The sequence below is a fragment of the Gobio gobio genome, assembly GCF_949357685.1.
Source record: "Gobio gobio genome assembly, chromosome: 16".
Lineage (NCBI taxonomy): Eukaryota > Metazoa > Chordata > Actinopteri > Cypriniformes > Gobionidae > Gobio > Gobio gobio.
Genome location: NC_137109.1, coordinates 19,367,681 through 19,392,721, shown reverse-complemented (window position 1 = coordinate 19,392,721; position 25,041 = coordinate 19,367,681). Strand labels below are relative to the sequence as shown.

The following is a 25,041-nucleotide window of genomic DNA, read 5'->3' as shown; positions in this document are numbered from 1 at the left end:
GTGTGTGTGTGTGTGTGTGTGAGAGAGAACGGTAAAATAGGACAATTTGCACTTGTAATTTCAAAGTGAAGGCTTAGAATAGACCCTATACTTAAAAGCGCTCCTTTATTCCCCTTTTTGGACAACCAACCAATCACAGTCTTCAAAAGACTGTGTCATACGTAGCAACGGGGTCACCCCCTCCTCTTCACTAAGATAAAAGTTTTTGTATTTTCCTTGCTCAGAGTTGCTCTCAGATTGGTCCCGAATAGCTCTTAAGCTAAGACTCCTACGTAAAAGTTTTTAAGCTAAATTAGGAGTTTTCTGAGAGGACTCTTAGAATCTTTATGAATACGGGCCCAGGTCTCTGTCTTTTCTAAGAGTCTAGTCTTGCCTCTAACTCTGGTGGAAATATGCTTCTCTTGTAATGTTTCATACAGGTCAACAGGGGGAGGGAGTGAGCTCTTTTCTGGCCACGCTGGCCAGCAGCAGCAGTGAGGAGATAGACGCTGAGCTGCAGGAGCGAGTGGAGTCCAGCTGCAAACAGGCCAGTCGTGTGGTGGAAATCTACGAGAACCTGAAGAACACGGTTGATCAACTGAAGAAGGATGTGGAGTCTGGAACAGGTGAGACCAACTCTAAGCAGCTCAACATCTGTTGCTGATCAATACATCGAATTAACTAAAAAAACGAATGAAGTTTATATCTGCTGTCTGTTCCTTTAATTTATTTAATTATGTGACTTCCTTCAGGTGGCAGTCTCTGGGATGCCGCTGTCCGCCTCAACACCCTCCTGACCAATGAGAATGAACGTCTCCGCCAACTGACCAACAGCCTCCAGCAGAAGCATAGTCACATGACCAGTGAGGTTGGTGGTTGATTTGTTGGCATGTTTATCTGTTAACCTTACTGCATTGCTCACAATGTATGTGTGTGTTTAGTCTCGTTCGTTGGGTCGTGCGGCTAATCGTGCTGATAACAGGATCAGTGAGCTGCAGGGTCTTATTGAGGAGCTGCAGTGGGACATGGAGAAAATCAGACGGAGGGAGAATCGCCTCAACACGCACCTCGCAGAGGTGCTGGAAAGGGTGAGTGGGTTTTGCCCTACAAAGTCGACATGAAATGGACACTACTTACCATCTTCAATATACTACTTCAATCTAGGAACGAACTGGTTTGACGTCATTTAGAACAAAATCAGTTCGTTTGGAGTTCAAATTTATAATTTAAAGCAACACAAAAACATTTTAAAGGTATTTCGAACATCTTTTTCCTCTAAGGGTAGAAAGAAAAAGAACTTCCATGCAAGTATATCGGGGCCTTTAAAGTCAGCGTTAAGTGAAAATTGATCTTCTGGTGAAATGACAGACTTCTCTCTGGTGATGAATGCAGGACTTCTCCAATCATTTAGTTTTCTTAAGCCCTTGGCCTGGTTGCATGAAAGCCCTTAAGTTAAGAAAACCCTTAGCTATAAGGTTAAGGGTACCCTTTGTGAAACATGGTTTGCAAGGAAAAAACCTAAGGGTCCACTTAAAGAACTTTGAGGCTACCATTAAGTATTTTCCCTTAATTACTTGAGAGTTCCCTTCAGTTCTGTTATGTGTTGCAACAAAATCCTTAGTGCACCTGAAGTTGCAACTGATTTTATTTCAGTGCTGTGACGTATTTCCAAGTGAAATGGGGTTTTTACTTCAGCGCTCCTCCTCTCCATCCCTCGCTCATAGCAGATTGATTAAAGATTACTACGGCTAACAATTTTTTTCTGTGTATTAACTTGCACAGATTAATTGTTCACCCTAAGACCAGTAATGTTTGCTAACAAAGTAAATAAGATAGATTTTGACTTCATGAGAACTTTAAGTCATCTGCCGAACTCAAACGCAGTGGATGATTTCATCAATCAAAATAAGCCTGTTGAAAGTATGACGTGAAACTGTGTATTGTCAAAAATTTTATTAAATACACATTAAAGTTTTCATATTTTTTTCATCACTTGAATTATCTCACGCCAGGCTTTCGTCTTTTGCACAAGAGGGACTGATTATAGATGGCAGGCTTGGGTGTCTTCCTCTGGCTTTCAAAAAAACCCTCTAGGACACTGAGGGATTCATTCATTGGTGAATAATTGCCTAACAGGCAAAGTGGCATTCATAAAAACAATGTGCTCGAATTTTAGGACGCACTGTGTTAGGCTTGTGCTGTATATAAAACAGCCTTTCTTTAGTTACCATCAATTCAATGTCAGTTTATAATGCAAATGACAATGGATAAAAAAAGGAGACACTGGGATTTGTCAAGATGTTCCTGAGGGAGAACTGTTTTATGTCAACTCTTGACAGACATTTGAGATGGTAAACCCAAGATATAGTATTTTTATTGTTTTCAAATGTAGCAGACCTGATATTGTGCTCTTCCGTCATATCCAGGTTAACAGTAAAGGTTATAAGGTGTGTGGCGAAGCCAGCAGTGTATGTGGAACCATCACGATCAACAAAAGAAAGGTAAATGACTAGTCATGTCCTGTGAACATATGGTGTCAATGTTTGCTCTTAGCATTAATGAATCTCACTGTAAACATGAAGTAAGCAGTATTTGCACACTGTATATACTAGGGCTGTAACGATTTGCCCAAAAATAAAAACCTTGATTAATTGAACATTTTACCTCGATTACGATTAATGAACGATTATTTTTCTTTTTTTTTTCTTTTCTTTTTTGCCCTCACAAGGTTTTTGAGTAAGTTCACTGATAAGGTTTGTACTGTAAATATGTTCTACATATTTATATATAGAACAGGTGGATTTTTTTTTCTAATGAAAAAGTGCATTTCTTTGTGATTTTAAAATACTTGAAGGAAACGGTTCACTTTCAGCAGTTGTTGTCTATGGGGCAGATTTCTGCTTGTTGTACATCAGATACAGATACATTAGCACATAGGCCTACATTACATTTATCTGAATGCATTAATGAGAGAGTGATTGTGTGTGTGAATTACTCATACTGGCCCTCATTTATCAATCTTGCGTAGAAACGGGCGTATATGTTGGCGTAAGATTATGCTTACACTCCTCTCACCGCCTGATTTATGAAGCTGTGCGCACCTCTGAAATCCAGGCGTACGCAAAACCTGCCCTTGATAAATGCCGCGGCTGAAAATGATCGTCATTAGAATAACACGCCCCTATATATTCAAGTCTCTGCCTCCCCCACGCCCTCATTTTACGCCATGGACACTCGGAAGACGGCAAAGAAGCGAAACTTCTCTGACGTGGAGATCGAGACCATCACCAGGGAAGTGGAAAAAAAACTAAATTGTTTTATTTGGGAGTTTAAAGAGTGGGATTAAAGGCGCCCACAAAAAGGTGTACGGTTGAAATCCAGTTTAAATAGCTGTTTGGATGAGAAATTACCTATCACAATTCATTATTTTACAGCACGTGTTTTGAAATAATATGCATTTAATTTCGTATCACATCACATGTATTGGGGTGTACAATAGTGATGATGATGTGATGTGGAGTACCATTCATTCACATTAATATAATTGCATGACAATTTGTAAGATTCTTATTATTATTATTATGATTTGTATTATTAATGACGCTTATTGCTATTTAGACGAAGAATGTCATTATTATTATTATTATTTATTTTATTATTATTTAAAAGAAGAAGAATGTCATTTTTATTATTTTGTCAGTCTGAATTATTTTCAGTCCCAGTCCGTGCGCAGCTGCCGGGCCTAACCTTGAACCTTCAGGTAAAGCGCACAGGCTCGCAACTGGAGGAATACATATGCCTACAAATCAAATGCTTTGGTAAAGTCACACAAATTAAACATTGAAGTCCATGTTGCACAAAAATAAACACTGAAGTTTATAATTACTTATTCGCACGGGATTAGTATATGCGGGGAGCTCTGGTGATTTGTAATAATTGCAGAGAATGTCTGTGATCTTAATCCCGTGCGAATCGGCCATGTCTGTAATATGTAAAGTAAAAATTCCCCCGCAAATACCTACCATATTTCGCCGAACACCGAGGTGATAATATTAGTCCCGTGCGAATCTGCATCTATTTGGCCGGGATTAGGCGGATCGCATATAACTTTTGCAAGGTTTTTGTGTCCTGTGAGCATTTCTATCTTTTATCTTTCACGAAGAATGGCGCTGGCTGCATATGTGCACCGTTATGAATTCCTGTGCGGCCGCGCGGATTATAGGCTACTACTTTCACTTTAGAATGAGCACAATTTGGGAGTAAATTGCTTGAATGGTGTGTTTAATATTATTCTTAATGAAAAACACAAAAACAGAACAGTACAACGACAACTCGCTTTAATGGGCACTTTTACATTTAGCTTTGAAACTGAATCTTCCGTCGTATATTGTTATTATATTGCTTATTTACGTTTTTAATTGCGTCTGTTCTCTAACTGAACGAAATTATTTGTATTACTATAAAACAATCAAAATGATATCGATACGACTGTTTATAATTTCATACAGCTATATAACGAAAAAAACATTTTCAAGCAGCAACATATCCGGGAGATAAGTCAGTAAATTCGAGTAAAATCACAGCTTATCCCGTGCGAATGCGCCAAGCAAAATTCAGATGTGGGGGAGTAATTTCTAAATCACACGAGGTCCCCAGATAATAGCCTACTTATCCCGTGCGAATAGGGCTTTATTTGTTGTTGTTGTTTTTTTTGTTGTTTTTTACAGTGGGTCATAATATAGCATATCTTTGTCAGTGCGTTTTGTGGTGTTAGGAATTGTTTTTCTGCGCATTTTTGCACTAACTCAAAACGTGCGTACACCACCTCCTGAGCTGGCGTAGGATTTGAGCGTGCCGTACGCCAACGTCCATATTGATAAATCTCAAAGTCACCGTGGTTTTGGGTGTACGCCAGGTGTACGCTGGAAATTTGGTGTACGCACTTTTGATAAATGAGGGCCATTGTCTCTATTCATTATGAAGCTGTGGTTTGTACTTCAAAAGGTATTAAAATGTATGCCTATAACGGTTGAGTTTCTAAGCTACTTTAGTGACTTTACTAGTCACAGGACAGCGTTGAGACTGCGTTTCTGCGCGCGATCTTCGCGTGATGTGTGAGCTTCTGTCTGAGGGTTCGTTTGTCACAATATATCAGGCATTAGTTCAACATAATACACATCTGATGGCCGAAACTCGCTTTAATGTTCAAACTCGCAGGGCTTAAACCACATACAAATGACAAAGCTTCCTGAGGACAGGTGAAAGAGGTCTGCCTTAAGGGCGCGCGTGTCGTCAGAGACGCGACACAGCTCTCTGTCTCACAGAAAAAAGCTGAGCACTGAACGGATACGTTTTCCGTATTGTTGTTTTTGAATAGTGCACAATCGCTATAAATGTTGAAACTGGCAAGCCTTTAAACGCATGTACTTGACAAACTTTATGAGCACGAAAGTGAAAGCGATCTGGCTTCAGGGCTTGCGCGCGCCGTCTGTGTGTGTGTGTGTGTGTGTGTGTGCGCGTCAGCGGTAGGCTATATGAAGAACGGCAATTAACTTACCTGTATAAACTGTGTAAAACATGCAGTTACTATAGTGATTCTGGGCATCTAGAAACACAGATAACCGCTCCTGCATCTGTGTGTGCCTGCAAACTGCACTTGATGTGACTGACGGGGCGGAGTCACGTGAAAACCGAAATAACCGACATGGGAAAAATACGTCGGTTAGAGGTTCTGAATGTCGGTTTCGGTTATTTTTCGATTAATCGTACTGCCCTAGTATATACATTATATGCATACATACAACCATACATACAGGGCCTGAAATTAACTTTTTTGACCACCAGCTACTGTGGCAGGTGGATTTAAAAATCAGTGACTTTTTACCAGCCAGTTGTTTTTTTGTTTAGTTTTTTTGCCTCAATAAGGTAAAAAACAGGAATTGCACATTGTTCTTTGACTTGTTGGAATACACATTTAAGTGCTGTCAAGTTATTAACGAAATCAATATAAGTTTTTATATATTTTTATTAAAGACTGCTGCTAATCTGAGTCCACAGATAAAGACCTACCGCAGCTTGTATGTAAACAAATCACACCGGTGTGATTGATGAACCGCCTGTATTGATGGCTGATTTAGTCACGTAGACCGGTCCTGGCAGCTGTTAGTGACAGCGTTCAGGAACCATTAAAGGGTTAGTTCACCCAAAAATGAAAATTCTGTCATTAATTACTCACCCTCATGTAGTTCGACACCCGTAAGACCTCCGTTCATCTTCGGAACACAAATGAAGATATTTTTGTTGAAAGCTGATGGCTGAGAAAGGCTTCAGATAGGCCTCCATTGGCATTCAGTACATTTACACTCACAAGACCCATAAAAGGCACTTAAAACGTCGTTACAAAGTCCATCTCACCACAGTGACTGTACAATAATTTTACGAAGCGACAACTAGTTTTTGTGCGCAAAAAAAAATCTAAATAACGACTTTATTCAACCTCTTCTTGTCTTCCGTGTGTGCCTCCATGACGCATGCGCGAGAATATGACGTAGCGCCGGCGTTCGGGAATCCATGAAATGCACACTTTAGTCCCATTTTGAGAACTACGCCGAGACCTAAAGCACGATCAATGTAGAATTCAACAGCTTAGATACGTGCATCTTCCTCTGCTTGTAAACAAATCGCTTCTGGGTCATGTGTCCGACGGTCATATTCTTTTTAGATAGGCTATTTCTTTCTCAGAATCACTAGTAATGCAGCTGTGCTATACTGTTCTCGTATTTTTTAACAGTAGACTAGTTTATTTAAAGTTGTTTTTTGTTATGAGTTCGAAAACACGCAGTGATGTCTGCAAACACTTCGTTCATGAATAATAAAATGAGGTGAATGATGTGCAGAGTCAATGTCATAACATTATAATGAGCAGGGCTTAAAAACGGAAAAAAATATCAATCGGTTCACTCCGAGCAGAATCGATATTATAGCGTTTCCGTTTTTGCGTTCCTCAATAAACATTACTGTTCCGAAAACGGTTTGATTTGAAAAAATACCGGTTAATAACGTTATTTTAATTTAGCCTATACAAATATGTATAAATAGACTTATTTTTCACTCAATAATAATAATACGCATGGTAATTAAACTTGAGTATTTATTTCATAACATTTTTAAAACCAAAACAGAAATACATGCATTAATTACAAAGCATAAACAGCGGACCTGTTTTGGAGTGTTAGACAATCGAAAGTGGCCTCTTATGCCTAATTCTTTTCAGAAGAGTGATAACATTCTTTGTACATAACTTTTTTTCAACACGACTTGTTTTAAAAATTGCATGAATAAAGAATAAATAAACTGGATAACCATTGCTCTTTTAATGCACCGTCAACTGCTAATTTCAAAGCAAACACTACGCAACACGTTCTTGCATCACATAATCAAATTCAGTCAGCTAATAAAGCTTGATCATTTAATGCAATATAACATACCATTTAATACGAAGCATCAACCGTCTATATAGAAAACATTGACTTGTCCTGTATTGGCAATCTGAAAGACTATAGGAAAAAATGTTTGATAGATGCTAGTAACCTACTTGGATAGGCTTAAACGGAAACTAGCCTAAATCAGTCTATTTGAGCTTAAAGTCCGTACTGCTTATTTAAACGTTCGAAAAGAATGTCCTCCAATACCTGCACATTCATTGTAGACCTCAGTGGGGAAAGAAATGTACTTGAGGCATGAAAATGCAAGCTCTATACTGACTTGCGTACCGGTAGATTCATAGATGACTGGTGCGCGGGCATTTCACTCACGCTTGATCCGTCAACGTCACATGCTGTACTACTCAATTCATGATTGGTCACTGCCAAATTAAAATATTAAAAGAACGATAAAATAACGTTATTAACCGGTTAATGGCCATTTCAAATTAACGTTTCTGTTCAGAACGATTCAAATTGATTTTGATTTCGTTTTCGTTTTTGTTCCTCTTAATTTCGTTCGTTTCCGGTTTTCGTTTTCGTTCCTTGAACCGGTTCAGAGCCCTGATAATGAGAACACGATTTTAATAAAATGTTGTTTCTGTGTGCCTTCGTTGTCCGTGTATCAGCGTTGTTAAGGGAACAGCGCATTCAAAATGTTCCGTTTCAAACCATAGCCTGTAAAATCTAGCACGCTGAAGTTCACGTGCGCATTCACGTCCTTTTGTGTTGATTTAAGTTGTAATAGGTTCATATTAATCTGATATAGGGTGCATTTGGTTGAGTTTATTAACCAGCTAGCAAGCTCTGCAAGGTGGTGTTATTTCACAGTTTCAGCTCAAATGCAATGCTCGATATTATTGACGTGGTAATGTGAGGCTGTCATTTTATAAAGCTGTTTCTTTTTCAAAGACATTTATGCATCATAATCTAGCAGTTATTTTTTGTTTTATATGTTCATGTTTTCATATACCTGTTTTCATGTCACGTTTGTATTTGTCAACAACCATTTTTATAACAGTATTTTCATTATCTCAATGACGGACATGCCCCGCCCCCGAGTACTCGAGTACTCGTTTTTGAGACCTATCGATGATCGAAATGAGAAATTGACAAAAATGCCCATCCCTAATTATTATTACTGTTAAAGTTATCGGGTACCAGACATTTTCTCACCGGTTCCCAACTCCCAACATCTGTGCAAATGTCATTGTACTGTAGCCTACTTCAGAGTTGCATTATCTCATCCCATCTCACCAACAGTTTAATACTTACTCGCACATCCAAACTTGGTCTGAGAAGGGCCTCGTCTTCTTTCCGATCGCATTAACGTTCAGAAACAGCAGTCGCATTCCTCTCAAACTGCCTAATGAATCACTCAATTCTCATTGGCTACCTGGCATAATTTACTCGCACTCAAGCCATCCTAGGTATATATGACATTCTTCTTTCAGACGAATACAATCAGAGTTATATTAAAACATTTCCTGGCTAATCCAAGCATTATAATGGCTGTGAATAGCTGTTTCTGTTTTGAAGTCCCCAAAAAAAGTGCGTCAATCCATCATAAAAGTGCTCCACACGGCTCCGGGGGGTTAATAAAGGTCTTCTGAAGCGAATCGTTTTGTAAGAAAAATATACATATTTAAAACTTTACAAATGTGTGTTCACGAGAGACTGGCGTTCCAGCGTATGGTTGCTTTATTAACCCCCCAGAGCAGTGTGGACAGATATTACAGCAACTGGTTTATTAGTGGCTGCTGTCACTTAAAGATCTGCCGCTGCCAAAGATGACACGGATCTGATGTGCTGTCACCCTCATTTACACACAACTCTTTGTTCATTTAAGACTGCTCTTATGAGGATACTCCACAAAATGCTATTTTGGCATAATTTTGTGTTTTGTCCCGATTCTTGATCAAAAGAACAGCATTTATTAGAAACATCAATAACATTATAAATGTCTTTACTGTCACTTTTTTTATCAATTTAATGCATCCTTTGCAAAATAAATGTATTAATTACTTTAAAAAAAACTTCACCTCAAACTTTTGAACGGTAATGTATCTTGAATATTTGTTGGCATTGGCAGGTCTTTGCCAAAATTCTTTGTCATATGATGTTATATAAATATAGGTTTCTGAATGTTTTCTCCATTAAATCCTTTTTTCATCTCTTGTTAGTTTGAGGAGATGGACATTGAGTTGGAGGAGAACAGGGAGCTGGCGGAGAATCGGCTCAGTGAGCTCCAGAAACTCCAGCAGGACCTGCAGACAGTTTACCAGGAGAACAATAACATGAAGGTAAAGCCCTCGAGACCACATACATCATTAACTTGGCATTTTTACACCTGCCTCGTTTGAAGCATTTGTTTCAGGACCTGGCACGTTTTCTTTCTTAGTTTGGTTTATTTATGCATATATGAACATGGCAGTCGTGCTCGTATCCACACCAAAACAATGGGCCTATGATCGCCTGAGCGTGGTGGTCTTGGCCAACTTGAGAATTAACTCTGGATCAGTTTGTGGCAATCTGACCCAACGGACCAACGTAATGTAGAAAACTGCAGTGTCCGCTGTGAGCTGAATATAAACAGCTGCATTTTGATCAATAAAATGACAGTTATACTTGCATGTGACTTGCATTAACACATTTTGGTATGCTTTGAAAGCAATTCGAACCAAGGAGAAAAGGCAACATTGTAACAGCATTGTCTCTGTTTTGGAACAAAGCAAATGATCTACAGGTCTGATTACACCCGTAGACTATAATATTAAGGTCACGTCAAATAAACAGCATGCAAATGCACAAAAGAGGTGCTTTTTATAGACCAGTTCACCGTACACTACCTTTCAAAACATTCTTTTTGATAGGAATCATGTCTTTTATATTTCAAAGAATCAAAATTGATAATAATAAGTTTCTTGATCTGCAAATCAGCTAATTAGAATGATTTCTGAAGGGTCATGTGACTGAAGACTGGAGTAATGATGCTGAAATTTCAGTCATCACAGGAATAAATTACATTTGAAGATATATTAAAGAAGTAAACAGATATTTTAAATTGTAATAATATTTCACAATATTACTGTTTTTAATGTAATTGTGATCAACTAAATGCAGGCATGATGAGCATAAGAGACTCCAAAAACATTCAAAAATCTTACTGACAACTTTTTGAACGGTAGTTCACTACCTAATAATGTTGTTAGAGTCACTCAGATTCACTAACAGATTCGTTCTCTCTCTCTATCAGGTGGAGTTGTTGTCCAGGGCCGAGGAGGTGGCCAGAGAGAGTGCTGAATATCGCTGTCTTCAGTCACAGTTCTCTGTGCTCTATAATGAATCACTGGTCCTGAAATCTCAGCTGGACGAGACCAAAGCACGGCTCAACACGACCAGGACCGCCCGGCTGCGCCAGCTGGACCACATGGAGGTACGTGGGGTGATGATGTGAATGAACAGTAAATTAAATGATGTTAGATGGTGATGCAAGTCCAGATTGAGGTTGGTTGGCTGCACACCTCTTGATTCAGTGATGGATCACTATCTGTGGATTAGGGTGTTTACTAAATATTTTGGTAATCGAGTAATCATTTGATTATTTTGGCAATTAATCGAGTAATTTTGTGGTTATAATAGACCTAAGCAAACAATAGCCTTTAACATGACTTAAAATACAGATATAATAACAACAAGGTAGTACTATTTGGTTCAAATAGTCTCAAAAGCAAATAATCAAATGGTTTTATAGAACAACACTGTTAAAATGCATAATATTAACAATCATCTTATGTACATCATGTACTTGAACAAATGCCCGAGGGCACCAACAACCAAATGTTGTTACACTTTACAGCAGATCAAATCCTTGTTTAATTCTGGCCATTCATTCATTTTTTACTTAATCTTTAATATTTGGCCACTTCTTTATGATAGAAATGCTACAGCCACTGTAATTTCTTGAACAATAATATGTGGGCATCAAAACATTCATGAAAACCGATAAACGGCATGTAAAAAAATAAGAAAAGAACTGACTGCTCTGCGTTATTCTCCACATATAGCACGTTCTGAACCTTAAACACGTTTGGTCACAAAAGCCGGTATTGTCCACTGTCAAGGCATTGCGTGTTCACATTTTACAGCAGAAATCGACAAGCACCCTTGTTGATTGTGAACACAAGCCGATAAGTCCGTTTTAGTGAAACAGCGCACCGTATTCCAGTCAGGTGTCAAGGCTGCTAGTCACTTAGAAAATACACGCTAGCTGAGGGGAGTTTCATCAAAGCTGACTAAAAATGGTCGAGGACTCCTGCAAGTCATTGTACACCATACATGTCTTACATGCTGAACGCTTGATTGTCCTTATGTATTGCGTTTGTGTGTGTGAGAGTGAGCGCAATTGCATCTGTGTATGTGTGTGCCCATCTGTTAGTATGTGTGTGTGCCCATAGGGCATTCTGGTACCACGTGTTCCCTAGGTCAGCGACGCACACGCACCCGGCCATCCACGTGATGTAAAAGAAAACATGATTCATCAGACCAGACCACCTTCTTCCTTTGCTCTGTGGTCCAGTTCTGATGCTCACGTGCCCATTGTTGGTGCTTTTGGTGGTGAACAGGGGTCAGCATGGCCACCCTGACTGGTCTGCGGCTATGCAGCCCCAAACGTAACAAACTGCAATGCACTGTGTATTCTGACACCTTTCGATCAGAACAAGCATTAACTTCTTGAACAATTTGAGATACAGTAGCTCGTCTGATCAGACCACGCTGGCCAGCCTTCGCTCTCCACGTGCATCAATGAGCCTCTGCCGCCCATGACCCTGTCGCCGGTTCACCACTGTTCCTTTTTTGGACCACTTTTGATAGAGACTGACCACTGCAGACCGGGAACACCACACAAGAGCTGCAGTTTTGGAGATGCTCTGACCCAGTCGTCTAGTCATCGCAATTTGGCCCTTGTCAAACTTGCTCATCCTTACGCTTGCCCATTTTTCCTATAGTATGATTTTTAAATGGTTTAAATATATTGTGCAGCCGTAGAAAAATATCTAATAATGTATAGAGTAAATTGTAGTGTAATCTGTAAATTGCAAACATGGATTTTTTGTAAATCGAGTACTTGAATATAATCGAGGAATCGTGACAGACCTACTGTGGATGTTATTGTCATTAAAGTATGCGTGGAATAATGATTTATGTGTGTTATTTCAGAATGACGAGGTGTCCTTGCAGCGTAAGGTCCGTACTGAAGTGATTCAGTTGGAAGACACGTTAGCACAGGTGCGCAAGGAGTATGAGATGCTCAGGATCGAATTTGAGCAGACATTAGCTGCGAATGAACAAGCAGGTAACATTCTTTTCCTCGCTTTATAATGATGTGTTCATGTTTGTCTATTTTCGCTCAGATCAGCATTTGAATTGACTCCTTTAGTACCCTCTCGTTCTTTCTCAGGGCCTATAAACCGTGAGATGAGACATTTGATCAGTACACTGCAGAATCATAACCAGCAGATGAAGGGAGAGGTGGTTAAATATAAACTCAGACTGAGAGAGTCTCAGCAAGAGCTCAACCAGGCAAGAACACAAATTTATTGATTAGAAGCAAATGTTTACTCTAAAAGAAAACACGTGGTTGCTGAAGTTTCTGTTGTCTCTTATAGCTCCGTGCTGCCAAAGGTAATGCTGCTGTCCAATCACAGTCCAGCACAGAGATGGATGTGAAGGAAGAGACCGCCTCCCCGCTTACACCTGCCCCGACGGGTGACGTTACTGTGAAGACAGAGCCAGATAGCGGCTCCGCCACACCCAGCACAACTGGTACACACTCCGTTTTTATCTTTAACTGGGGCTGTTTGCTATGGTATTAAACTATGTATTAAACTTCTGTGTATATTTCGTCATGCAACATTTGTATTACGGATATGAGTAATACCTCAAGTTGTGATGCTTGTTCAGGAGAGTTGTTATTTCTTCTCTAAATGATCAAGATTTTCACATGGCAGACAATATAAATATTGTAATGTTATATAGGGCTGCATGATATATCAAAAATAAAATTGATATCTTGATAATGTGAACAGCAGGGTTATAATGAACTGAAACTATACACAAAAAAAAACAATTTTACTGAAGTTAAAATGTAAAAAAACTTAAAATAAACTTATTTTATTTTAGCTGGTTTTTGAGGAAACATTTCTAATTTGCATTTAGTTTATGTAATAAAATAACTAAAACTTAAATAATAATTAATATAAACTATATAGACATTTAAAAACAAAAAAAATAATACAAAAACAAAACACACAATACAATTATTGCTACTTTAATTAAAATGGAAAAATGTTAAGATAAAAGCTAATTCAAAATATAGATTTCTTTTTTTTATCGATTCTGATTTTGAAGAACTGATATTCAAAATCAGAACTGGTGCCTCAGCGGCACATCAACTGATCATATCTTCCTCTTTACTACTAGTTACAACACAAAATAAACATGAATGAACAGAACCTGATCAGAAGGTATGTTGAAACATACAGTTCAACTTACCAAAATCCATATCATGTCACATGTAATCGCTCAATCTGTGTTTCAACCGTGGAAAGACATCAATATGTAAACAATTTAAACTCGTAAACAATGTCACGTAATGTTACATTTACCTCAGAAAAGCCATTGAATGTCCAAAAACTCGTTACTCTGCAAGAGAAATTAACTCTAGAGAGGAGCATTTTGCTACATATACCATGCACTATATTACATATTCATTATTCATTTTACTGTTCTTCAATGTTGATTAAATCTGTCAATTTTTTATGAGAACCACCATTTTAACCACCATTTCAAAAAACAAATTGGATTAGAAATATAATTATGTAATTATACTTTATAATACTTCACAATTATAACATTAATACTTTATATTTTATTTAAGTGTTCGTATACAAATCAGTTTTTTTTAACCTTCAATATTATAGTGATGTACCAATGACTCCCTGTATAGTTTACAGCATTAGTTAGTGAGAATTCTTTTCCTTGAAAATTTGCCATGTACTGTACCTGATATATATAAAAATGAATCCATATCAAATTGAACTGAATCGCAAGCTTGTGAATCGAATTGTGAATTTGCCCTGATAAAAAAAAAATATAATAGTATCTCAATGATATTAAAATAATAGGGGTGTAACGATATATCATTATATTGATATATCTTGATATAAAATGCGACGATATATACCGGCGACGTGAAGAATATGAATCGCGATATTTTGTTTAATCCGAAACTCAGCTTAATGTATTTATAAGGGATAGTTCACATACAAATGATAATTCTGTATTAATTTACTCACCCTCATGTTTCAAACCTATAAGATTTTCGTAACACAAATGAAGATATTTTTGAGATTTCTGTCTCGCCATTTAGCGTGTGTTCACAGTTGTAGTTCAGTTCTCTTGGTTATTTTGTTCTGGACCAAAAAAAAAAAAAAAAATTAATAATCCTGGCTCGCTTAGCTCGTTTTTAAGGCCGAACCTAAAGACAGAGGAAAAATGAGACAGAGGTGCATATGATGGTATTATGAGCAGCTGACAGGGTTCCCGCGGGGTCTTAAAAAGTCTTAAAATGTCTAAAATTAAATTTTTTAAATTTAAGGGCTTAAAACGTCTTAAAAACGGCCAGATTTTCACCCGAGGTCTTAAATTTAATTTAGTTAGGTCTTAAAAAAAAGTGTTATCCTCGTTCATTTCCAGAAATGCTGGCTGCAGAAAGTTATTAAAGGGTAACTAAACCCCTGCTCAGAGCTTAACTCCACCCACTGGCAATTTTCAAAAAATGCTGGAAAAGTGGGCAGAGCCCGGCGGACACAGAGGGGATGAACCGAGGGCGGGGCTGAGCGGAGGGTGTGCACCTGAGACCCGCAGTGACGGATTGATTGACAGCTGTCTGACTCGCGAGTCGCAAAGATGGAGAATGACTGGAGTGACGCCAGCTTTGCAACAGAGCGGTCATTTCTCCTACCTTCACCTGAAGTGGAGGAGGGTGGATTGTCTGTAACAGACACAAACCCGGAGCCTTATCAATGCGAGCCGCTGCTCAAACTGCGTTAACTCCCGATGCCGACGATGCTAGTGAAGCAGCCACGCAAGAGAACTGACCTAATCTATCTGCGTCCGTGGCAACCACTTGCGTGTCAGGGTTTGAAAGCGCGTCTCATGTATGAAAATTATCTGTACACATGACGGGCGGCAATAATATCGCAAGAAAAGCCTGACGTGTACTGACAACTGCATTATTTAACCGTATTTTCTTCAATACAATGTTAAAGCAAGTGTCAAGTGAGTTTCATTCATAATGTTTACTTCATGTAACATGACAGTTCATACTGGAGTGAAGCCGTTCTCATCTTGTGATTGGGGGAAACATTTCTGAGGGCGTGGTGAGCTAGTGTCAGGGGCGCGGATAGTGAGCCGTCGGAGGTACCATCCTACGTCACGATGTACCACAACGTCCAATAGGAAAATTCAACTGCAGTAGCCACCTTTCAACCTTAAGAGGGCAGCACTTTGGCGGTTTTACACCATATTTTATAGAATTAAAACACTTTATACTCAAATGTCAAAACATTTACTCGAATCAATGAACAGCATTAATAAAGCCCCATTATTACAGATCATTAACTAAAAAAAGTTGGTTTAGGGTTTAGTTACCCTTTAAAATGTCTTAAAAAGGTCTTAAATTTGACTTTCTGAAACCTGCAAGAACCCTGAGCTGAGAATTCGTGAAGAGTTTATAAAATATGTAAAGGAGTCAAAACAGCAGCAGGAATCCCTCCATCACACACACACACACGAAGATCTGCTGTAAGGAGGCGTGTTACTGACACCTGTACTGAACTGTAATGGGCAACGTAGCTCCTATTATGAGAAAAAAACGGGTATGGTTCAGCCTTCTGTTCTTTTTAGGGTCGGGTCTTCTGACATTACATTCTGTTTTTGGTCCGTGTTGCATTCATATTTCAGTTAAACCGCACCAGAGTTTGTTTGGAAGCAGACCAAGACCCACATTATAGTATTGTCATAGTTGGGTGTATCTCATGCTTCGATTTTCTGAATTTATGTATTATATATTTTTTCTTCAGGTACAACAGTTAAGACTGAACCGGGTACGGACACAGAGACTGCGGTGAAAGAGGAGGAAAAAGAAAAGGAAAAAGAAAAGGAGAAAGAAAAAGACAAGGAAAAAGAGAAGGAACAGAGAGAAAGAGAGAGGGTCACTCGTGGGAGTACTGGAAGCGCAGCGGTGAAAGAAGAAAGGGAGAAAGCCAGCACCAGCAGCAGCCAATCAGAAGACCTTGCAGTTGAACGTTGCTCTGTGATTGGTGGACCTAAACGCAAGGAGGTGGAACAGCTGAAAATAGTGCGGGTGGAGCTCAAGTAAGTCATTCTATTTCATTCAAAATGATTTTGGAAAGTGCTAATAATGATTATAGGGAAGGTAATGATGCGATTATGAAACAGGAAAGCCCAAGAGTCCCAGAGAGAGATGAAGCTGTTGTTGGACATGTACCGCTCAGCACCGAAAGAACAGAGAGATAAAGTACAGCTGATGGCAGCGGAGAAGAAGGCCAAGTCAGAGGTACGTAACCAAATGTGTGGAAATCAGATTCATCAAAGAAAAAGTCAACAGATTAATAGTTTATCAGAATAGTTACAGTTGCTAAAATGTTTACCTGCATGTTTGTGCAGGCCGAGGAGCTCCGTCAGCGTTTGCGAGAGTTGGAGGAGCGAGAGAGGAGGGAAGGAAAGAAGATGGCCGACGAAGAGGCCCTGAGAAAGATCCGCTCAGTGGAGGAGCAGATCGATATACTCAATAAGAAACTCTCTCTTGCTAAGCAGGTAGAGCTCAGATTTACAGAAATATATGAGAATGACAAACTTTCTTCTGGAAAACTCTGAATCGGTCTCTATCTCTCTCTCAGGAGGAAGATGCTTTGCTGAGTGAAATGGATGTTACTGGCCAGGCGTTTGAAGACATGCAGGAGCAGAACATTCGTCTAATGCAGCAGCTCAGAGAGAAAGATGATGCCAACTTCAAACTCATGAGCGAACGCATTAAATCCAACCAGATCCACAAACTCCTCAAGGAAGAGAAAGAGGAGCTTGCTGACCAGCTGCTCACACTTAAAACACAGGTGGGTGGGCTTGGAGTTTTTGAGTGTGTTGTTTGGGTTATGCCAGGGGTTTTCAAAGTCATAAACAGTGGTCCTCCCTTCTGACACAACATAGCATTCAAGCTAGCAATACTATTTGTATTAGCCTGCTGTCACTTTTAAAGGGTTGGTTCACCCAAAAATTACAATTGCCTCATCATTTACTCACTCTTGTGTCGTTCCAAATCCGTAAGACTTTCGTTCATCTTTGAAACACAAGCAAATATATTTTTAAATTAACTCTTGAGAGCTTTCTGTCCCTCCATTGACAGTCATTCACATGGATTAGTTTTACGGTCTTTTTATGAACTTTTTGAAGCGTCAAAGTGGTAGTTGCGTAGCTGTCAATGGAGGGATAGAAATCTCTCGAATTACATTAACCCTCTGGTGCTCTTCGTTTAGGGGTTGCATTGGCTGTCTTCCCAGTCATAAGTGACCGGACACCTAAAAATTAAACTTCCTCTTCCCCAGTTAAACCAATGCAATTTATTTTTCTTCAATAATATTTTTTCTTTTTCATTTTGTATTTTGAGATGATTTGATGGTATTTTTTAATAATATATTATGGTCTATTTTTGCCATTGAAAATTATAAATTTTTTCTTTGTAATTATTATTATTTTTTAATTATTGCAGTATTTCAGGTTAAAATAGAGACTAGGCCTTCAAAATAAATTTTTTAAGGTAAATTAGCGCCCTCTTTTGGAAGTATTTAAGAAATCATGCAACAATGGGTGTAATCACTAGAGGTCTGTATGGAGAGGCTTGAGAATTCCCTAGTTCTCTTTTGAACACATTTAATTATTATTTTTTTGGATCTCAAAGACTATGACCACTTAGCATGCTCGAATCATGCCCTCAATTTTTTTGTGTTGACATACCTAATGCTAGAAAAGTCACCAAGTTTCATATCATTCTGATGAAGCTGTGATTTTTAAAAATTCCAAATGTGGTTCATAGGTTCTGTTTTTCATTAGTGTGTGTGTGTGTGTGTATAAGTGTGGGTGGATGTGTCAATATCACACTCTTGATGTTTTAGAGTGTCACCCCTTTACTGCTGTGTACTTTTTTTCAGCATCGTGGCCGATTTGTAGATTGTACACACAAATATTCGGAGAAAAATATAAGGAAATTTTCATTTTGAAGTGAACTAATGCTGTGTGTATTCACAATAGTCACATCGCAGGATGTGCCATGTCAAGTAAGTAGGGATCATAGTTGATCTGTGATGATACGGACTAGGCCTCATGGTTCGGAATGCATGTGATTTGTAGACTAATTGCAAAGTTTAACTATCATTTAGTGGAAGTTTATCGTTTACAACGATACTCGTCAAGATGCTCATTTTGACATAACTTTTCATGTATGTGTCCATTCATGCACAAAAAGTTAAGAAAGAGCACTGAATTATGTGTTCACATGCTGTATTGCGCTTGAATGCTTTAAACTCGCTTGAATGTTTAAACTGACAGGACGTAAAGAGCACCTATCATGGAATTTTGAAATGTACCTTTCATGTAGTGTGTAACATAGATCTAAGTGAATAAAAACATCCTGTATAGTTTGAAATATGACAGTGCACCGTATATATAGTTATTTTCTTTCAAAAGTAAGAGTCGTCTCTGAGTCATTTTTAAGAATCGTTAGAAGACCGAAGCTTTTTCTCTGACTAGATGACGTCAACTTGTCAAGTTATTTGAATACGATACGCCCACTTATTGCGCTCCAAGACGCCAGTGAAAACTAGAAAACATCATGGCGACGAGACCCTGTGTTCTGAAGTGCCACTCAAAAGCAAACTTTTTTCATCTGCCCAAGGATGAGCATTTGAAGACTAAGTGGCTTGAAGACAAACCATACATCGTCGCGATTGAGTGTTTATTAGTCGTCAAATGTATGTTTCGCGATCTCAGGAAGCTTTTATTATGGACTTCTATTATGGCACATGGTTCTTCTTCGTCTGTCTGTACATAGACTACATGTGCACAGAGCGCCCTCCGGCTGCCATTATGAATTGAAAACAACACATAAGAGACTCAATCGCTCATGATTAGGCTATATCTGCGCATTTTGAGGAAGTATTGAATAAAAAATACTCCTCTGTTTAGAAATTTGACACAGACATATGAGAATCTATCAATATGTCTCCTCATCTGCACACTTTTGAACTAAAAGCCCTGAGGGATTTTGATTTGTCGCGAGTCTTCGTGAGGAGAATAGAGGAGTTGAATGAGATCAGCTGAGGCTCATATTACAATCAAACGTACAGACGCGGTTTTCATATTCATAACTCCTGACACATATTAAAAAATTACTGTCACTATAAGACTTTGATGGGCGTTCCGTTTCCGAAAATATCTGCACAGACTATACCAATCACAACTGACTGGGTCATCGGACCAATCACCGCAGATTAGCGTCACGTAAAGACGGGGTTTTGAAAAGTGAATCACTAAAGGAATCATTTGAGAATCGCTGTCAAAACAGGTAAAAATACATGCATATTATAAGAAAACTAAAGTCTTTTTTGTCATTGCATGCATGCAAAACTGTTGTTGGGGTCTTCTAAAACAATATTTGGAACATTTTAAATGCCATGATAGGTGCTCTTTAAATGATATGCAACAGAACAGCACATAAAATGAAAATTTTCTGTCTTTAGGTGGATGCTCAGCTCCAGGTGGTTCGGAAGCTAGAGGAGAAAGAGCGCCTGCTGCAGGGCACCATCAGCGCTGCAGAGAGGGAGCTGGGTCTTCGCACACAGGCCTTAGAGATGAACAAACGCAAGGTACATATAGAACATTGAGTTTTAACAGACCCCATAAAGCGTGCTGTGCATGGGTTTGGTGGGCGGTAACTGAGAATGAATGGGGAAATCACGAGAGAGCAGGCAATTCTTCGGTCTATTACGCTGTTCACATGATAAATCCTGCCTCTCGTTTTTGTGTGCGTTCCACATTCGCAAATCGGTCTAAATGGGAAAAAAATGGGAAGATTAATCACCGTTGTGTCACAACACATTCAAACCTGAAATGAATTGAAAATATGATCTGTTAGGGTTTTTAAGAAGCAGTCAATTTGGTAAACTTTGATCTCTGTGTTTGTGACCATCATGACAACTGCAGTGTTTCCCGAGCTTTGGTGGAATGATTATCTGAAAATAAGTTGACCATTAAAAAGGACAGCTGAACATCAGTTAAATATTCATGAAAAATGAAAGTCTTTACTGCATTCTTATAGTTATCATTTTGGAATAAATGCAAGAAATGCTCAAAACACTAACTTGTTCAGAAATATATTTGTAATAAATAGAGCATTACCGTATTGTTCCGAATATAAGACGACCCCCCCCCCCCTTAAGATGTAGGCCTACCTTTTGAAAAAAAAAAAGCCTTTTTAATCAAGAAAATTTTAATCAAGAAAACATTCTAATTCTCGTATCAAAAGTATGGGAAATACTGGTAAAATGTACCATAGCTGCCTCTAGTGGTACGCAGAGGAATCACTAAATAAAGTAATGTTAAAACGCAAAACATTTTTATAACATTTAAGTACAGTACAGTTTAATTTAACTTTTAGGTACAACACATTTTAATTGAATCATTATTTAATTATTTTATTTACCTGTATGTAAGCACAGTGCAGTGTTAATGTAAAAACAATGTATTTACAATGTTAAAGTGGTTGACAACAATATTCTTATTAGGAATAAACTGGCTTGTTTTTTAACTGTGCAGAGATGTAGCTGAATAGTTAGGCCTACCACTTTATTTTAATGTTGGTCAATATGGTGGTACTTGGAGAGAAAAATTATTTTCTGAGGTTGTACTTTGTATAAAAAGTTTGAGAACCACTGCTGTAGCCCATCTGAATTAAATAACAATTAGGCTATCCATCTCGTAATGTAGTTATATCATCTTGTAGTTTTGAAATCTGGTTACCATCTTGCGTTTTAAATTCACATACGAGGTAAGTTTGGTCCCGTCAGTGAGACACGCAAACATGATAGTTTGCGCTCACTCACTCTGACATCGTATTTCTCAGCACACTCGTTTTATGCATATTTGGTGCCACCTATTGTTACATGTGTATTATTGACATGTAAGTCTAGACCCTGAATATAAGTGTGCGTTCACACCAAGCGCGAATAGAGTGTCAGGAGCGAATGATTTCAATGTTAAGTCAATGGAAAGGCGCGTTGACGCACGTCTGGAGGTCCTGCGGCACGAAGGACGTGATTCCGCCTCATTCGCACATCCAGTTTGTGCGAATTGAGCGTCTTGCGTGATACGCACGTTACACGCGAGTGGTGCTTTTTGTGCATTCACTCGTTTGAAACGAATTCGCGTCTGACGCCCGAGTTGAAAAATTGGAACTTTGGCGTCAATTCGCGCCGCGTTAACCAATCAGGAGCCTGCTTGCTGCTGTCACGTGGTAAAGTGACGTGATGAGAAACCCTGCATAATTTAAAAATACTACTATTGTGTCACAAAATGAGGTTAATACTTTTTCAGGTTAGAATGTAGTTGTTTAAAGCTCAAATCTGTGGTTTATTTATAAAGAGAGCGCCTATTTAAAAAAAATGTATCTTGTGTTTGTGGAGTTGTGAGATCCAGGCGATCACCAGGCGCTCTGCGCTCATTAACCCCGGTGAGAGCAGCCTTACCTCGGCTAGTCCTTCTGATGTTTGCCGCTGGCTCTGATGTCCTGTAGTGGTTCGTCTTGTGTTGATCTGACGGGCGATCTTTGATGTCATGAATCTATAATTTGTTGTCTGCCAAATCGTTTTGACTGAGGGCAAAGAAAAGTTTCATACTTTATTTTTTTTTTTTAAGGATATTTAAATAAACATGCAGTGAAGATAATGTAGGAGTTGCCTGGACCACATTTGTGTGGCTATTAATGTTTCATATATATTTTTAATGAAAATCAAAAGAGGCCGAGTGGAGTTTCATGACATATTTCTCCTGGAGCGCCTTGAACGCGCGTCTATTTCGCTTCAAACGCTCCAATTTGCTGTGGACGTGCGAATGGATTCAAAAAGTTAAAGCGTCCAACTAGACGCGGTAGACGTGTTTTTGACGCTCTATTCGCTTTGGTATGAAAGCAGCTTAAGACACACTTGTTTTTTCAGATGTATTTCTAAGAAAAAAACATTGTCTAATATTCGGAGTAATACGGTACTTACATTGTAATTATTGTAAAACTACAAACTAGAATTGTAGGTTACACTTTATTTTAAAGTGTCTTTGTTACACTCTACTTGTATATTTAATAACTGAGTAATATTAAGTAACTACATGTATTTACTATAGGGTTAGGATTAGTTACATGTAATTATACAAAAATTTCTGTTATTACTATGGTAAGTACATGTAACGTACAGTATGAAACAAGGACACTGTAAAATAAAGTGTTACCGAATTGGTGGTTGTTTTCTTGATAGTGTAAGTAGTTATTTTATTTAACCTAAAAATCTTTCAATATTAAGTCTATCTTAAAGGGTTAGTTCACCTAAAAGTGAAAATTCTGTCATGATTTACTCACCCTCAAATGGGTGAACTATCCTGTTAACATGAATTTACAACGCCTCCTCATTTCAGAACATCAATAATGAACGTCCATCAATTCTCTTTTTCAGGCGCAGGAGTCAGTGCTGCTCTCAGAGGAGGTGCGCACTCAGCTGGAGGGGGTGCAGCAGAGGTTGAGTGCGGTCAGAGAGGAGGTGATCGAGAACAGCATTTCTCGAGAGAAAGAGTCTTTCAATGCTCGACGTGCACAGGTGAGTACTCCATGATGAACCCTGAGGGTTAATGGTGTTGATCTACATACTGTTGGTCATCTGTGGATAGAAGATTCTCTTTTAAACCATGATGCTTCTTTTATCTCATTAGGAGGACATTTCCAAACTGCGCAGGAAGATCGAGAAGGCCAAGAAACCTGCAGAGAACATTCGAAATGGAGATGAGATCCTGAATGAAGAAATAAACGAATACAAGGTCATTCTATGTTGTCCATTTGGATGGGGGCCCAGAACTAGTTTTGTGTCCGTGTCCTTTAAGGATCTTTTTTTCTGTTTTACAGGCCCGGTTGACGTGCCCATGCTGCAATTCACGTGTAAAGGATGCCGTTTTGACAAAGTGCTTCCACGTTTTCTGTTTCGAGTGCGTGAAGACGCGTTACGACACCCGTCAGAGAAAGTGCCCGAAGTGCAACGCTGCATTTGGTGCCAATGATTTCCATCGCATCTACATTGGATGAGACTTACGATTCGCTGTGTCTGCATTAGTTCGGTCCAGTTACTCAACATTGTTCTGCGGGTGGAGCTTGTCCTGTAATGTTGGGCGAACATCAACAGTTTTACATTCCATTTGAAATTGCTTTTCAGAAAACAACCAACATGTTCAGTTGCATCAGTTTAGCAGAACTAACCTGGTCACATTCCACAGGTCTGTTTTAGCACACTTTTTTTTTTTACTCCTAAAAGCTGCTGCTTACCTTCAGGTGTGTCCTGAAAGTTCGTTGACTTCCTTCGAGTTAATACTGCCTCGGCCAGATCTCCCATTCCACCTCGACTTTACATTTACTACCCAGAGCCAATGTGAACCCATCAACATAAGTGAGTCATTGAAAACAAGCTGCCTAGTCGACTGGGCAGTAGTTCATGTGCGTTCAGTTTGCTGATCGGCTGGTATTGTAATTTTTGTACTGTCTGTTTTGGCTGCTTATAGTGATGGTTGTGCAACTGCTTCATTGAAATCCATTAAAATATTGAAATGTATTGACAATGTCTTTATGCTTTCCTTATTAAAGTTGTGGTAATACTTTATTTTAAGGTGATGTAGTTACATGTTACTACATTTACTTACTATAGTAATAACAGTAAATTAATAACAGAAGGGGGGCCACCCTTCGCTCCCCACATGCATCAATGAGCCTTGGCCGCCCATGACCCTGTCACCACTTTTGATAGAGACTGACCACTGCAGACCGGGAACACCCCAACAAGAGCTGCAGTTTTGGACATGCTCTGACCCAGTCATCTAGCCATCACAATTTGGCCCTTGTCAAGCTCGCTCAAATCCTTACACTTGTCAATTTTTCCTGCTTCTAACACATCAACTTTGAGGACAAAATGTTCACTTGCTGCCTAATATATCCCACCCACCATCAGGTGAGGTGCCGTGATGAAGAGATATTCAGTGTTACTCACTTCACCCGTCAAGGGCATAATGTTATGCCTGATCGGTGTATGATAGAACATGAACCTGTATAGCAGGAATGTAGGACAGTGCCTATCATTGTCAATTTGTAACCTTGTATAATTTATGCACATTTATATTCTCTTTTCATATGTTGTCCTCC

The 25,041-nt window shown here is 38.9% G+C and overlaps 1 protein-coding gene across 1 annotated transcript in view; it reads left to right on the top strand.

Annotated features, from left to right (window-relative positions):
* rnf20 (ring finger protein 20, E3 ubiquitin protein ligase) overlaps nucleotides 1–24,509 on the top strand; it is a gene marked incomplete at its 5' end in the record, with an annotated part of 30,190 nt that extends 5,681 nt beyond the window's left edge. The window contains 17 exons of the mRNA XM_079839244.1: nucleotides 420–605; nucleotides 732–847; nucleotides 921–1,067; nucleotides 2,406–2,480; nucleotides 9,644–9,763; nucleotides 10,717–10,896; nucleotides 12,681–12,816; nucleotides 12,922–13,043; nucleotides 13,130–13,286; nucleotides 16,607–16,901; nucleotides 16,986–17,103; nucleotides 17,214–17,363; nucleotides 17,447–17,659; nucleotides 20,339–20,464; nucleotides 23,318–23,458; nucleotides 23,571–23,675; nucleotides 23,761–24,509. Of these exons, the coding sequence (XP_079695370.1) occupies nucleotides 420–605; nucleotides 732–847; nucleotides 921–1,067; nucleotides 2,406–2,480; nucleotides 9,644–9,763; nucleotides 10,717–10,896; nucleotides 12,681–12,816; nucleotides 12,922–13,043; nucleotides 13,130–13,286; nucleotides 16,607–16,901; nucleotides 16,986–17,103; nucleotides 17,214–17,363; nucleotides 17,447–17,659; nucleotides 20,339–20,464; nucleotides 23,318–23,458; nucleotides 23,571–23,675; nucleotides 23,761–23,937 (2,564 nt within the window). The 3' untranslated portion in view covers nucleotides 23,938–24,509. The remainder of the gene's footprint in view (nucleotides 1–419; nucleotides 606–731; nucleotides 848–920; nucleotides 1,068–2,405; nucleotides 2,481–9,643; nucleotides 9,764–10,716; nucleotides 10,897–12,680; nucleotides 12,817–12,921; nucleotides 13,044–13,129; nucleotides 13,287–16,606; nucleotides 16,902–16,985; nucleotides 17,104–17,213; nucleotides 17,364–17,446; nucleotides 17,660–20,338; nucleotides 20,465–23,317; nucleotides 23,459–23,570; nucleotides 23,676–23,760) is intronic.
* Between the last annotated feature and the right edge of the window lie 532 nt (nucleotides 24,510–25,041).